Below are 16,813 nucleotides of genomic sequence, written 5' to 3'. Positions count from 1 at the left end.
CCACAGACAGATAATGAAGGACTTTGTAAGCTATAAAAAAGTTAAAATTTTTTTTTCTAGTGCTCTAGAGGGCCATTGGAGGGTTTTATGTGAGGGAATCCCAGGGTCTGATTTATGTTTTAACAGCATCACTCTGGCTGTTGTGTGAGTTCAGCAATAATGGAGTCATGCAAACCAATGATGATACCACTATAGCCAGATGAGAGATAAAGGTAGCTGAGATGTGTTCTGAAAATAAAAGAACTGATGGAATGTGAAGAAACGAGAAAAAGTCAACACTGACTTGGTATGAACAACTAAATGTCCATGGCAGGGCTATTAACTAAGACGGTGAATACTGAAGCAGATTTGGGATTAGGAGGTAGGTAAATAAAAACTTCTGTTTTAAAGATTTTTACATCTATGTTCATGAGATATTTTTTTATGTCAGTCTGTAGTTTTATCTTTATATGGTTTTGGTATCTGGCCTCAAAGAATAAGATGGGAAGTACTCCAGCCTCTTCAGTTTTCTAAGAAGTTTGTGTAGAATTGATTTCTTCCTTAAATGTTTGATGTAATTCACTAGTAAAACCATCTGAACCTGGAGTTTTCTTTGTGGAAAAGCTTTAAGCCCAATTTCAATGTCCTTAATAGATTGGATTATACAGGTTGGCTATTTTTTTTTTTTTTTTTTTTTTTTTAGTTAGTTTTGGTAGTTTGTGTCTTTCAAGGAATTTGTCCGTTTCACTAAGTCATCAAATTAATGGGCATAAAGCTGTTTATCATATTCCTTTATTATTTATTTAAGAGCTATATGATCAGTACTGATGTTCCTTCCTTCATTCCTGATTTGGTAATTTGTTTTTTATCTCTTTTTTTGCCTGATCAGTCTGATTACAAGTTTATCAATTGATCTTCTCCAAGAAACTGCTTTTGTTTTCACTGATTTCCTCTAATGTTGGCCTGTTTTCTTTTTTTTTTTTTTTTACTTCTACTGCTATTTTTATTATTTCTTTTCTTTACTTATTTTTGGCTTCTTTTGCTCTTCTGTTTCTAGTTTAAGGTGAAAGCTGAAGTCATTGACATAAAACTTTTCTTGTTTTGTAACATACGTGTTAGGGTGCTATAAATTTCCGTCTAATTTAGCTGTATCCCATAATTTTTGATGTTTCATTCTTAATTTCGTTAAATTCAAAATACTTTCTAATTTCTCTTTTGATTGCTTCTTAGATCCATGGGAAGCTTCTAAGTGTGCTAGTTTCAAAACACTTAGAGATTTTCTAGTTATCTGTCCCTAATTTCTAACTTAACTCTACTCCACTGCAGTCAGAGAACAAAATTTGTATAATCTGAATCCTTTTAAATTACTTATTTTAGGGGAATCTGGGTGGTTCAGTCAGTTGAGTGTCCGACTTCCAACTCAGGTCATGATTCCACAGTTCACAAGTTTGAGTCCTGTGTTGGGCTCTGTGTTGACAGCTCAGAGCCTAGAGACAGATTCTGTGTCTCCCTTTCTGTCCCTCCTGCATTAGCACTCTGTCTCTCTCTCTCTCAAAAATAAATAAAAACATTAAAAAATTTTTAATTACTTATTTTATGATCCCAAATACTATTTTCTCTTGGTAAATGTTCCTTGTGGACTTGAATATAGATTCTGCTGTTTTAGGTGGAATATTCTATAAATGCCACTAGGTCAAGTTGGTCCATCATGTCAAGTCTTCCATATTGTCACTAGAGGATTTTCTTTCTTCTAGCTCTGTCAATGAGAGAGGTTTGTTGAAGTTCTAACCATAAGTGTGGATTTATTTCTTCTTGCAGTTCTACCAGTTTTTAATGTATTCTGAAGCTCTGTTATTTGATAAGTAAAATCAAGATTGCTTGATGAATTAACCTTTTTACCGTTATCATTATAAAATGACTCTTTTTATTCCTAATGTGAAATACATATTCTAGGTTGGCACCCATGATTCCTGCCCCTTGGCATATACCACCTGATAATACCCTTCCTTTCAGTGTGAATATGAAGGGATATTATTTCCCTCAATCATGTTATGTTATTTGGCAAAAGGGATTTTGCAAGTTGTCTTTCAGCTCACTGACTCTCTGTTCATGTCTTTTGTCTAGTTTCTTTAACACACGGAACAGATTTATAACTATGGCTATAATGTCCCTATCTACTAATTCTATCATCTGTATCATTTTTGGATTAGGTTCTGTTGCTGGTTTTTTTCTTCTCATTGTAGGTTGTATGTCCCCGCTGTTTTGCATGCCTGATAATTTTTTATTGGGTGTCAGGCATTATGCATTTTACCTGAGATATTTTTATATTCCTATATCATTTTTGAGCTTTGCTCTGAAATGGAGTTAGGTTATTTGAAAAGTCTGATCCTGTTAGGCTTTGCTTTTATGCTTTGTCAGGCAGGAGCAAACTAGTTTTTAGCCTATAGTTTAGTTTACCACACTAAGAAGCAAAACTCTTCTGAGTTTCCTACTCAATGCCCTGTGAATTATGAGGTTTTCCACCATGCTGGTGGGAACAAGAAGTATTCAGGGATTGTTCCCTGTAACTTCATCCTAGTTCTGGCTTCAGGTAATTTTCTTACATGTATGTCCTTACTAGTACTCAGCTAAATATTTGAGACGAATCCTCTAAAAGTCTCTGGAGTTCTTTGTGAAGCTCCATCTTCTCTGGTACTCTGCCTTGCAAACTCTAGTTACCTTGGCCTCCCCAAACTCATAGCTCCATTTCCATCTCTGCTGGTATTTACAGTTTTCCTTTCTTTGAGCTATGACCTGGAAACTATGTAGAAAGTAAGCCAGGGCAATTGTAGAGCTCACCTTGTTCGTTTCTCATCTCTCAGGGATCACTATTTGTCACAACCTGGTGAACAATATTTTGAAAACCACTGTTTCATTTATTTTGTACAATTTCTCTAGTTCTTTCAGATGTGTAGGCAAATCTAATGCCTGTTAACCCATCTTGGCAAGAAGTGGAAATCAAGAATTCTATTTTGGATATGTTAAATTTAAAACATCTATTGGCAGGGTGCTGGGTGGCTCAGTCGGTTAAGCATCCAACTTCAGCTCAGGTCATGATCTCATGGTCTATGAGTTCGAGCCCCGCGTCAGGCTCTGTGCTGACAGCTCAGAGCCTGGAGCCTGCTTCGGATTCTGTGTCTTTCTCTCTCTCTGACCCTCCCCCATTCATGCTCTGTCTCTCTCTGTCTCAAAAATAAATAAACATAAAAAAAAAAACTTTTAAAATGTCTATTGGCATCAAAGTGAAAGTGTCAAGTAGGCAGTTGGATTATAAGTTTAGAGCTCAAGAAGATATCTAGGATCCAGACATACATTCATGAGAATCAAAGTATGGACTGAATTCAAAACTATATAATGAATGTAATCATTTAGGAAACAGGTTGGCAAACTATGACTCACAGACGAAATCTGGCCCCATCAGATTTTTTTATAAGTAAAGTTTATTGGGACATAGCTAAAGCCATTTGTTTTCATACTATCTAAGGCTGCTATTACACTACAACAGCAAGGTTGAGGAGTTGTAATAGAGACATCTGGCCTGCAAAGCTGAAAATATTTACTATCTGGCCCTTTACAGAAAACGATTGCCAGCCTAGATCTGTGGAATAAATGTAGATAGAGAATGCCAATGGAATGAATTCTGGAGCATACCTCACTTTTGAAGTCAAACAGAAGAAATAAGAACAAACTAAAGCAAGAAAAGAACCAAGAGACTGAATTTTCCACAGTGAAATCAGAAAGGAGTGTCGATTGTGTCCAATGTTGCTAAAAGGCTAAGAAACATACCCACTAATAAATAACCAGTGTAGATTTAGCAAGATGATCATTTTCATAGATTTAGTGATGTGATGGTCATGATGGGGAGGGTTGAGAGCCAATTAAAGGTTGAGAAGAAAATATGAGGTGGAAAACTAAAGACAATGAGTTAGCCTTTTAGAGGACTTGGCTAAACAACAAGAAGAAAGGAAATGTGAAAAAGATGTGTACTTTATGGAGGATTTTTAAGAAATAGGAGATACAGCACATTTTAATGTTGAGGAATATGATCTAGTAGAAGAGCAAAACTGAGGACACAGAAGATGGGGATACAGAGAGATACTGAAGATGAAGGGAAGGAAATGGGTGGGACAAGAGCAGCCAGGAGATGCTCCAGCTGGGCGGGGCTAGGTGGCTGCTGCCGCTGCGGTAGTAACGTGGATGTATTTCCAGGATTGTTATATGATGTGTTTTACAGAGAAACACTTGGAGAAATGGTGAGATTTGTATTCCAGTACCAAAAGATTTACGTAATCCATGATAAAGGTAAACTGTCCTTATGGTACATAAGTTATAATATAACTGGTAATACAGTGCTATTAGGACCAGAGTTCAGTTACATTGAGAAGTTGAAAAAACTTTGGACTGTCTAAGAACTGTAAGAATCATTTTTAAGACTATTTTATTTTATTATTTTTTTTTTAATTTTTTTTTTTTAATGTTTATTTATTTTTGAGACAGAGAGAGACAGAGCATGAATGGGGGAGGGTCAGAGAGAGACAGACACAGAATCCGAAGCAGGCTCCAGGCTCTGAGCTGTCAGCACAGAGCCCGATGCGGGGCTCGAACTCACAGACCGCGAGATCATGACCTGAGCCGAAGTCTGACGCTCAACCGACTGAGCCACCCAGGCACCCCTTTAAGACTATTTTAATAGGAAATGTTTCAAAGTTTAAAAAAAAATTATAGGACACTTGTGGAACTCAGTTTAGTTTTAAGTTAAGGATGGTGAACTTACCAATCCTCATCAGCTAAAAGCCTCAGGGCTTCTGTCAGTGCTATTTCTGGTTTGGAAAATGACCGTAGTTCCGATGTATCCATTATTTCTGGACTATGAGTGACAGAAGGAATCCTTTCTTTATATTGTGGAATGGCTCCAGGAGATGCTTCACCTAAAACAAAGCAAAACAAAAACATATTAAATAAAGCAGCAGAGAACTCTAAAACAAATGATATTCTGACTAGATTCTATGAATACTTTTTTTCCTCCTTTTTTTAAAATTTAAAATTTAGTTAACATACAGTGCAATATTGGTTTCAGGAGTAGAATTCAGTGATTCATCACTTACATATAACACCCAGTGCTCATTACAAGTGCCCTCCTTAATACCCATTTAGCCCATCTCCTGCCTACTTCCCTTAATCAACCCTAAGTTTTTTCTGTATAGTTAGGAGTCTGTTATGGTTTGCTTCCTTCTTTCTTTGTTTTCCCCTTCCTGATATTCATCTGTTTTGTTTCTTAAATCCCACATATGAATGAAATCATATATTTGTCTTTCTCTGATTGACCTATTTTGCTTAGCATAATACATTCTAGCTCCACCCACGTCCCTGCAAATGGCAAGAGTTCATTCTTTTTGATGTGTAATATTCCATTGTATGTGTGTGTGTGTGTGTGTGTGTGTGTGCGTGTGTACGTGTGTGTGTGTATATATATATATATATATATATATATATATATACACACCATAGCTTCTATGAATATTTCTTATGGAAACTAGTATTATTAGTTTAGTCTTCAATAATTTTTTTTTTAATGTTTTAATGTTTTTTATTTTTGAGAGAGAGACAGAGCATGAGCAGGGGATGGGCAGAGACAGAGAGGGAGACACAGAATCCACAGCAGGTCCGGGCTCTGAGCTGAAAGCACGGAGCCCAACACAGGGTTCAAACCCACGAACTGTGAGATCATGCCTGAGCTGAAGTTGGACGCTTAACCAATGAGTCACCCAGGCACCCCAGTTTAGTCTTCAATAAAATTGTAATACCTAGATACCAGAGGTATTTAAAACTTCACTGTTTATCTACAAAATTATTAAATTATATCAAATAAAAATATATAAATGGTTTTTCAGTCACATAATATAGTTTTAAGAGCAAAAAATCAATAAGAAGCATTATGATCCCATTTTATAAAAACATGTGGATGTATACCTGTTTTACCATACAACTGACAACTAAAAATGAAGCTTCATTGCATCTGTATATAGAGTTCGAGATGAATTCCAAAAATACTAATTTTTTGCTACTAGTATAGAATTAATGGTCTGTTACAAATCCTAAGACCACGTGTGGTAATAAGAACAATATTTCTTCCATAATCAAACATTTACCAACCATTTTCCAGATGTAAGGCATTGCCCTAGATGTTGGGGAAACAAATCATTGTCTTTGAGTGTCAGGGTAATGGCCTAGGGGGCACTGAACAATGCAAGATACCTGCAGTGAGGGTGTTAGAAAGGAAAAGATCAAAAAGATCAAATAAAATGTGTACCAGCTATTGTAAATGGGTAAAGATTTACTAGTTATTTTTTACTGTTAAGAGATATTTTTAAAAAGGTAATATTAGGCACTAGAAAATGACTATCATAAATGTATTCATCAATGTGTACTATTTTTTTTAATGTTTTTATTTATTTTTGAGAGAGAGAAGGAGAAAGAGAGAGAGAGAGACAGCATGAGCGGTGAAGGGGCAGAGAGAGACAGAGAGCTACAGAATCTGAAGCAAGCTCCAGGCTCTGAGCTGTCAGCAGAGAGCTGAGCTGTGAGATCATGACCTGAGCCGAAGTCAGATGCTTAACTGACTAAGCCACCCATGCACCCCTCATCAATGTGTACTATTTACTACTATCTGTACTTCTTTTCCTACTGTTAACAGTAGCAGCCAGCATTGTTCAGAACTTAGGTAAGAAGTTTTGTGGATTTTTCTCCCCCTAGATTTTATGACATTAATAATAGTGAAATTATTTGAGAATGCTAGCAAATAGGCTTCAACTTCACAAATGCCTACATATAACTGGTTCTTAGGGACGTGTTTAAAACCACTAATTTTACAAGTCAACATGTCATCAGTCATACTTTCAATAATTATTAGTTTTGAGAACAAGGAATTTTAAAAAGTTTTCTAAACTTGCATTATAAAAGAAATCCAAACTGGGAAGAATCAGACATTCATCCAATTCAAATCTTTTTTTTTTTTTTTTTAATGTTTATTTTTGAGAAAGAGAGAGAGAGAGAGGGGGAGAGAGAGAGAGAGAGAGAGAGCGCTCGAGTGAGGGCAGGGCAGAGAGAGAGGGAGACAGAGGATCCGAAGCAGGCTCTGTGCTAACAACAGACCCACAAACCGTGAGATCATGACATGAGATGAAGTCGGACGCTTAACTTACCAAGCCACACAGGTGCCCCAAGTTCAAATCTCTTTTATTGTGAGAGATTTTGAGAGATGTTAAGTATGTTGCCCAATATCACATTTATATATTTATTTTTTCTGTACTTTTTGTTTTTTTATTGATACCTAGACTTCAGACCCAACATAAATTTTAAAATGTTTAAGACAGGTTTAACGGTTTATTCTTCAGTAACATTAAACAATAATAAATAAAAATAATAAGGAATAATCTTAATGTTTATGATAGTTCATGTGTTTTTTCATTTTCAATTTCTGATGACTACCATACTTAAGACCTATTTAATATTTTTAAAAACACACAGGAAATATGGAAACTACTCTAGCCAGATATAGAACCCAGTAAGTACTGAATGGTAGACTGAATAAAGGATAAATACAATGACTTTTAAATTTATTTTTATTTTGCTTTATTTTACTTTACTATTTCATTTTATTTTATTTTATTTTGAGAGAGAGAGAGAAAATCTTAAGCAGGCTTCACGCCCAGCACAGAGCCCAACACGAGGCTTGATCCCACAACCATGAGGATCATGACCTGAGTTGAAATCAAGAGTTGGAGGCTTAGCTGACTGAGCCACTCAGGTGCCTCTATTTTTAACGTTTTAAAAAAGATTTTATTTTTAAGTCATCTCTACACCCAACATGGGGCTCAAACTCACAACCCTGAGATCAAGAGTCATATGCTCCACTGACTGAGCCAGCCAAGTGCCCCAACAATGATCTTTAAAAAATTTTTTTAATGTTTATTTATTTTTGAGAGAGAGGGAGGGAGAGACAGAACCTGAACAGGAAAGGGGCAGAGAGAGGGAGACACAGAATCTGAAGAAGGCTCCAGGCTCTGAGCCATCAGCACCAGAGCCAGACATGGGACTCAAATTTATGAACTGCGAGATCATGACCCGAGCTGAAGTCAGATGCTTAACCGACTGAGCTACACAGCTGCCCCCTCATAATGATTTTTTAAAATCATGATCTAGGGGCGGCTAAGTGGCTCAGTCAGTTGAGCATCCAACTTCAGCTTAGGTCATGATCCCATGGTTTGTGAGTTCGAGCCCAACATCGGGCTCTGTGCTGACAGCTCAGAGCCTGGAGTTTGCTTTGGATTTTGTGTCTCCCTCTCTCTCTGCTCCTCCCCCTCCACTCACACTCTGTCTCTCTCTCTCCTTCAAAAATAAAAAAACATTAAAAAAAATTTAAAAAATTAAAATCATGATCTAATATAAACCAATTTCATAATCTCATTTAACCCTTAATATAAAATAAGATACCACTCCTTAGTGAAACAGTAATATTTACAAGGGAGCATGGAGGAGATCTTTGAGTTAATATTGACCTTTGAGATATTTTGGATATTTCTAGCAGCAGAAAATTGAGGCCTATTTCCAGGTCACAAAGTTATTTAAAGGGCAGACCTAATATTCATGAAGCCAGGTCTGTGTACTGACTCCTACTAGTTTAATGCTCTTTTCATCACAAATGTACTGAACCATATGTGGTCTCTTCATCTTAACCAGCATTTGTGATGTTATTCTTCACATTTAAACAAGTTTCTTACCTGAATCTGAAAATGCTAAAGATGGTGACCTTTTTAAACAGGTCCCTTCTTTCAATGGAGGGCTGAAGGCAATATTTTCTAAAGAGGAACTCTCATTTTTTGATATTCCTACCTCATCTCCAAAAATATTTAAGTCTAGAAGGGAGAAAAACAATCAACTTCCTTTTGATGAGAAGGAATTAATATTTATTATAATAGAAGCTACTGGGTCTTGCAAATTTCAGTGTTATAGTTCAACATATTCCATTATTGGCCCTCAATTAAACCACAGGTACACTAGCTTTAGAATATTATCAGTTAAAAAACACGCCAAAAGTTAAATTCCACTTACGTTCAGATGTCATTTTCTCAGTTCCTGTATGTTTCATTCGCTCCCAGGAATTCTGTTCCTTCTTTTCACAATCTTTAATGTCAAAGAGTTCTTTTTCCTCTTTTCTCTTTTGTCTCATCTTGTCATAAGTAGATTTTGAAATAGAAACTTTAATCTGAATGAAAAAGTTGAAATATTTGAAAGTATTCAGGGAGTTTGACATTTAAAATAACTATCTTCATCTCAGACAACTGTATGTGGACATTAAAGGTCTATATGTAAAAAATAAAATATACATTTTTTAGTCCTTATTTCAGGAATTCTAAAATTGAACAGAATTACATAGTGCTAATGTCATAACTAAATCTGTGCCTGAGGATACCAGTCTGTTACTCATTGAGTGTCCTAGAAAATTGTTAAATATTACATATATATAAAGTACATTATATATATACATACATATATATAAAGTACTATATATAATATATACGTCAAGTATACAGAATGAGAATATATTTGTTAGGAAAGAATAATCCATCAATTAAATGATTAAGGATCATGGGACGTCTGGGTGGCTGAGTTAGTTGAGCATCTGACTCTTGATTTTGACTCAGGTTATGATTTCACACTTTGTGAGATCGAATCCTGAGTCAGAGATTGTTCCTCTCTCTCTCTCTGCCCCTGCCCTGCTCACACATACTCTCTCTCTCTTAAAATAAGTAAACTTTTAAAAAATGTTTATTTATTTTTGAAAGACAGAGCACGTGTGCGAGCAAGAGAGGGGCAAAGAGACAGAGGGAAATAGAGGATCCAAAGCAGCCTCTGTGCTGACTGCAGAGAGCCCAATGCAGGACTAGAACCCACAAACAGAGACATCATGCCCTGAGCCATGTCAGATACTTAACTGACTGAGCCACCCAGGTGCCCTGTCAAAATAAATACACAAACTTAAAATAAATAAATAAATATATGATTAAGGATCAGAAATTTCTATTATACTGAGATTTTTAAAATTTTAATCCAAACACTTTCACCACCCCAAATCTGATGAACACAAAACAATGATATAATATAGGCTTAAATTTATCCTAATAATCTGCAAATAACCTTACATCCTTTTCATTCTCAACATCAACATATGATGGAATACTTTGCTGGACTGCTCTTCCATAAATCCCCGATGGTGGTTCAATGCTTTGTTTAACTGAAAATGTATCTCCATTTTCCACAGAAGATATCACTGATTGGTTGCAGGCTGCTGGTGCTGAATGTGGACTTCCAAATACACCTGAAATTAACCAACCATCCAACTGCCATTAAGTATTTATGTGATGTCACTCTAATAACAAAGTTTAAGACAAGGCTCTTTAAGAAGTAAACTATTGTTAGTAGGAAAAATATGTTAAATAATCATAAATATACGGGAGCCTGGCTGGCTCCATCAGAAGAGCATCCAACTCTTGATCTTGGTCAGGGTTGTGAGTTTGAGCCCCACGTTGGGTGTAGAGATTATTTAAATAAATAAAATGAAAAAAAATATATATATATAAATACATTTATATATATATATATATTATATATATATATATATATATATATATATATATATATATATATATATAAAATGGGATTGGAAGATACAATGGAGATGGACAGATAAGTGAAGAAGGAGGTGAGGACATCCTATGAGATGGGAATGTTATAAGCAGAGCTGAACAAGTATACTCCACGTATGTGGAGTGAATAACTTTGGTTGGGCACAAGGCAAATAGAAGAATAACAGAAACTAAGGGTGCAAGGGTAGGTGGAGAGCCTTAAGTTAACTTAATGAGATTCTATCAAGCAAACAATTAGGAAAGCTTTCCAAGCATTTCATTCTATTTCACCATATTTACCAATAATAAGATGTGCACTCTCAATGTCTATCCTCACATGCTAGCTTTCTGATCAAAAAAGAAACTAGTTGAGGTATGTTAACTTGATGGGGGAATCCTTTTCTCACTTTAAACACTTTATAATTCAGTTAATTATACCTCAATAAAGCTAAAAAAAAAATCAGTTTTTTTTTTAAAGGAGTTAGAAGTTTATTGAATACACTGCAAGGGAGCAGCAGGCAGGACAGCAGAGAAGACTGTCTGCCAAAAAAAAGAGCTTAAAAAAATATTTGCAAATATGTTGTTCAAAGCTCCCTTAATCCCCCTAAATATACATACCAGGTGTCAATTCTGGTTTGTCTAGACTCTGTATGGAAAATAATAAAATTACATTAATTACTAAGCTGATAAATAAGGACTGTCATTTGAATTTAAACTATGATAAAACTATCTTGGCTATCCCAAAAGTGTCTTAGAAGTACCTAAACTGCAGTACCTACTTAGAAGTACCTAAACTGTCACTTAATACATCTCCCTAAAAACTGCCGACATGAATTATTATAGTTGTTAGACAGAAACAAAAACTTACTTCTAATTCTTTCAATTTAATAATTTTTTAAAAAGAAAGTTTTAATCCACACTTGAATCACACTCTTCTCTATTCTTTAATGATACCCTTGGCTTATGTGTGAAGAACACATACAATTAACAAGCTAAGGAACTTTGAAATACCTTTTCCAACAACTACTACTGAGTCTTCTGGTAAGATATTTGTGGATGTGAAGTCAAAACTGGGAATTTGCTGTAAATTTGATGATGACCCTGTAAATGCTAAAAAAACAAACAAAAAACCCATATTTTAAAATTCTCCTTATATTTTTAGAATATTGTAACATGGTCTTTTAAAACAAAATTAATTTCATACATAGATTTTACAATTTATTTATTCACTTGTTTATTAGTCCAATAAATATTTAAAACTAGAATACCTAGCATGCACTAGGCAGTAGAGAGAAAAGAAACCTTCCTTCCTCTAAGGAGTTTACATGTTCCAGGGTTAAGAATGGGAAAGATGTACAAGAAAATAATTATAGCACGATAATTGAGCAACAAAGGGGTAATCATGGGGGAAAGCTCTAACTCCTGAAAACAGACTAAGTCAATCTCACAGCATTCTGTAATTTTCTAGGTTACCTTTCACTCCAGTTTGTGATTATGTAATTATTCTCTTTACTACTAGACTGTAGGCTCTATGGAGATAGGACCTCTATCTAATTTTGATTATCAATCTTTTCCAGAGCCTATTAGTATGGCATATAGTGGGTATTCAGTAAATATATGTTAGATGAATGTTACAAGGCAGAAAAAATGAAAAGCACAACATAATTAATTTAGGGTCAACTATTAGAAACATCAGGTAGCCTCAAAAAATGTGTAGTGACAAAGGGAAGCATATCTCAGTAAATGAAACAATTTGCTCAGTAATAGTCCAAAAACAAAATCTGTCAAAAGATGACTGAATAATTAGACAGATCTCATGAAGAAAGATATAAAGAACATGTTATCTTTAAGTAGTTTAACTTCATTTATCAAAAAAGCTGATATAACTAGTCATTTTTAATGTTACTTTTTACTTTTTATACTATATTTTCTTATAAACAAAGAAACGCTGAAAGAAATGTTGCTCAGTGAGTCTCAATTCTAAAATATAAGGGAAAAATAAAATTAAAAGATTCTTGACATATAAACTATCCTTATATAACCTTTCTGTCACTTCTCTCTCATTCATCCAAATAGAGAAAGAGAAAATATTAATTCATAAAATCCAGTTTGCTAACACTCTAAGCATCCATCATTAATCACTTTCTCAAGTCATTAATAGGGGCTCTATGTCTGTTATGCCAGAAAATGGACAGGTTCAAAGGAACAACCAGCAAAGGAGTGGAATGGGAAGAAGGGGTTCTGAAAGCTAACCCTAAAACCATCTGAGGTTTCCTGCAAAAGGAATCCATTCACATATGCCACTTATTGCCAATATTTCTTTTGGAAGTTTTTTTATTCCCTCCAGCTCTGCACTCAATATTTACTTTAACCTGACTGAGGATGCAATGTTTGAGTGACTGTGCCCAAGGCTACACTATTAGTTTGGGTTGGCTCATCATCACTCCATTCATTTAACATGTGACACTGAACACCATTACATACAAAGCCTAACAGGAATATAAAGATGACAGTGTATTTCCTTTTAAATGACTTACACTACTACAGCCCAGTAAAGTGGAGAAAGCTTTCTAAATAAATGGATTTTAAGCTAGTATTCAAAAAGCAGACATGATTCGAACACATCAAGATTGGAAAAGGACATCTACGCCAACATACATGCAAACTAAGAAAACTTCTAGGGGCACCTGGGTGGCTCAGTCGGTTAAGCAACCAAGCATCCAGTTCGGTTCAGGTCATGATCTCGCAGTTTGTGAGCTCAAGCTCTGTGTCAGGCTCTGTGCTGTCATCTTGGAGCCTGGAGCCTGCTTCAGATTCTGTCTCTCTCTCTGCCCCTTCCCTGCTTGTTCTCTGTCTGTCTCTCTCTCAAAAATAAATAAACATAAAAAAAATTAAAAAAAAGAAAAGAAAAGAAAACTTCTAGTATTAAGAATGCCAGGGCATGGGGAATGAAAAGAGGAGTAAGATAATGCAAGAAAGTTAAGGTGAGACAAGATTGTTAAGGGTCTTACAAATTATGCTACAGAGCAGGAAATTTATTCTGTGAGAAATAGGTAACCACTCAAGGTTTTGAGTATGGAAGAGATGGTAACAATACTTCAAAAAGATAATTTGGGAAGAGTATGCAGCCTGGAGTAAAAAGGGATAAAATAAAATGCAAGATGTCTTATCACAAGGCTACTGTAATTATCCAGGGAAGAGGTAACAAAGGCTGAGATTAAACAGAAGAACTGGCAGGATGAGTCATTGCCTGAACCTGGAGGGTAAGGAGAAGAAGACAAAGATGACTCTGAAGTTACAAGTCCCCATAACTGGGAAAATGGTAACACTACTAATAAAAATGATAACAAAGGAAGAAGAGCAGGTCTGGAAGGAAGGTCAGTTTGGTTTTTGAACATGTTTACTCTTGTTAAATGAACAGATGTAGCAGGTGTTTGGTTCAGAGTTGGCAGTGTGAGTGCAAAGTAATTTTCTGACATAGAAATAACTGCTGGTCAAAAGACACAGATATATTTTTAAAATTGTTTTAAGTTTATTTATTTTTGAGACAGAGAGCACAAGCAAGGGAGGGGCAGAGAGAGAGACACACACACAGAATCAGAAGCAGGCTCCAGGCTCTGAGCTGTCAGCACACAGCCTGACACAGGGCTCAAACCCACAAATCGTGAGGTCATGACCTGAGCCAAAGGCAGACTCTTAACTGATTGAGCCACCCAGGTGCCCCAAAAGATACAAATATTTTTTGATTCTGCTGCCCAAAAAGGATGCCACTAGTAGTAAATGAACATGTGTAGCAATTATTTCAAAGCTATTTTTAAAAAAGAAAGTTAAAAAAATGCATGTTGGGGGGCACCAGGGTAGCTCAGTCATTTAAGCATCTGATTCTTATTTCAGCTCGGGTCATGATCTCATGGTTCGTGAGTTCAAACCTGCTTGGGCTCCTCTCCCTACTCCTCCCTGCCCTCTCAAAATAAACAAACTTAAAAAACATATGTTAGGGTATGAGTTACTTTTAGGAAGAAAATTATTTTTTGTACTGATTATCTTTACATGAGAAATGAAATATGTAAGTAAATATGAAAAAAACCCTTGTCATTCTCTTTTGAAAAAACAATGATAAGAAACCATCCACAAAGAACAGATATTGAAGTACATCATGGATGAAATTTAAAAATTTGCAAAAAAAAAGAAAAAAAGATAAAGCTTCTAACCAACTTCCTTTTACTCAATTTATTTCCACAAAAAGTATACATGTCCTACAATGCCTGACTGCCTACACATATATATAATTTCAGATGAACAGAAATAACAAAAGTTGATCTTATTACAATCACAGTTGCTACATGTAAAAAAAAGCTCCTTAAAGTTACTAGTAGATTAAAAACTTACAATGAATTCTAATTACTCTATTTAAATATTTATACCTTTTAAAATCACTTTCTCTTGGGGTGCCTGGGTGGCTCAGTCGGTTAAGTGTCTGACTTTGGCTTGGGTCATGATCTCATGGTTTGTGGGTTCGAGCCCCACATCGGGCTCTGTGCTACCAGCTTGGAGCCTGGAGCCTGCTTCGGATTCTGTGTCTCCCTCTCTCTCTGCCCCTTCCCTGCCCATACTCTATCTCTTTCTCTCTCAAAAATAAATAATAAAGATTAAAAAAAATTTTTTTAAATCACTTTCTCTTTACCTGAGGGAAAAATTTAAAATGTAGCTATGCTAGATCTCTAAAAAAAAATGGACAGCTGTCACAGAGGAGCTACTTGCTATACTAAGTTTAAAGAAAAACAACAGAGAATGTAAATTCTTAGCAACGGTTACTGATGAGAAAGAAGCCTTTCCAGGTTCGACCACAGGAAACTATATTCCTGCTTCTATAGTTTTATTCCCTGGTTACAACCTAAGTAGGCATCTGGGATTTATTTATTCACATGATTTATGTCCCCCATTTTAGTGGTAAAACGTCTTGTAAAAAATGTATGTGTGTGTGTGTGTGTGTGTGTGTGTGTGTGTGTAATCTGAGGGGGTTGAGATCAGCAGAGATCCCCTAGTGTTAACCTCTTGGGTAGTCGCTTCCCAGCCATGGCTTCTCAGGGAAGTCCATCAACCAATACATGAACCTGTATGTTCTTCTATTTGGCAAAATTATTTAATCAATAACACATCAGCAGAGGGGAAAGAAAAATCTCAAAACTTAGAAAGCTCAGTTAATTTTTCTTTATTGGCATGCTTAGGGAGAATTCTGAGACATTTAATTTAGGATTTAAGGACATTCCATCTTAAAAATTAACTTGTGAAATTTACTAACCTTTTGTATGTCTTGGGTGTTCCTTATTTTGTATTTTGAAAACACTAGGTGAAATGTCATGGGACCTATCATCTTCAAAATCACCACATCCAAACCCATAGTTCATACGTTGACCAATTATGCTTACATTGGATGTCGTAATCCCTATAAAATAAAATACATAAAAATATTTATTAAAAATATTACCTGTGTTTCAGGTAATAGTACAGACAGGTACATATCTCCCCTCTAAATCTATCTTGCCTTCTAGATTTTTAAAAAGGTCAGTAACATAATATTAGAAATTACAACGTTATAGTAATTTAAAGGCTTTTATCTTATTTTAAATTTTGTAATACTTTTTACTAGCAGTTAAGAACATTTATTATAAGCCATATCTAAACATTTTATAAAACAGGTTAAAATTACAACCATTTAAAAATTACAATCAAATACAAAATTTAGTGCTTGAAAGAGATAATCAAATATATACACACATATATTTAAAATATGACAAACATTTAATGTTTAAATGACATTTAAAACTTTATAGCAAAAAGAAAAAAGATTATTTCTATTTTTTATTTTAATTCTAGTTAGTTACAAATATGATAAAATTGATTTCAGGTGTAGAATTTAGTGATTCATCATTTATATACAACACCCAGCACTCATCACAAGTGCCTTCCTTTATATCCATCAGCCAACGAGCCTATCCCTGCCCACCTCCCTCCATCAACCCTCAGTTTATTCTCTACAGTTAAGAGTCTCTTATGGTTTGCTTCCCTCCCTCGTAAAGAAAAAATTTTTAATCTAGAATTTGTAAACT

The 16,813-nt window shown here is 35.2% G+C and overlaps 1 protein-coding gene across 1 annotated transcript in view; it reads right to left on the bottom strand.

The window, feature by feature from the left end:
- TOGARAM1 (TOG array regulator of axonemal microtubules 1) overlaps positions 1–16,813 on the bottom strand; it is an 84,283-nt gene that overhangs the window by 30,826 nt on the left and 36,644 nt on the right. The window contains exons 10-14 of the mRNA XM_042943054.1: positions 16,006–16,149; positions 11,715–11,813; positions 10,221–10,396; positions 9,130–9,283; positions 4,793–4,946 (exon numbers count right to left, since the gene is read on the bottom strand). Coding sequence (XP_042798988.1) covers positions 4,793–4,946; positions 9,130–9,283; positions 10,221–10,396; positions 11,715–11,813; positions 16,006–16,149 — 727 coding nt within the window. The remainder of the gene's footprint in view (positions 1–4,792; positions 4,947–9,129; positions 9,284–10,220; positions 10,397–11,714; positions 11,814–16,005; positions 16,150–16,813) is intronic.

This window comes from Panthera leo, chromosome B3 (assembly GCF_018350215.1).
Source record: "Panthera leo isolate Ple1 chromosome B3, P.leo_Ple1_pat1.1, whole genome shotgun sequence".
Taxonomy (NCBI): Eukaryota; Metazoa; Chordata; class Mammalia; order Carnivora; family Felidae; genus Panthera; species Panthera leo.
Note: the sequence above shows the minus strand (reverse complement) of the source record. Positions and strands in the feature narration are given on the sequence as shown.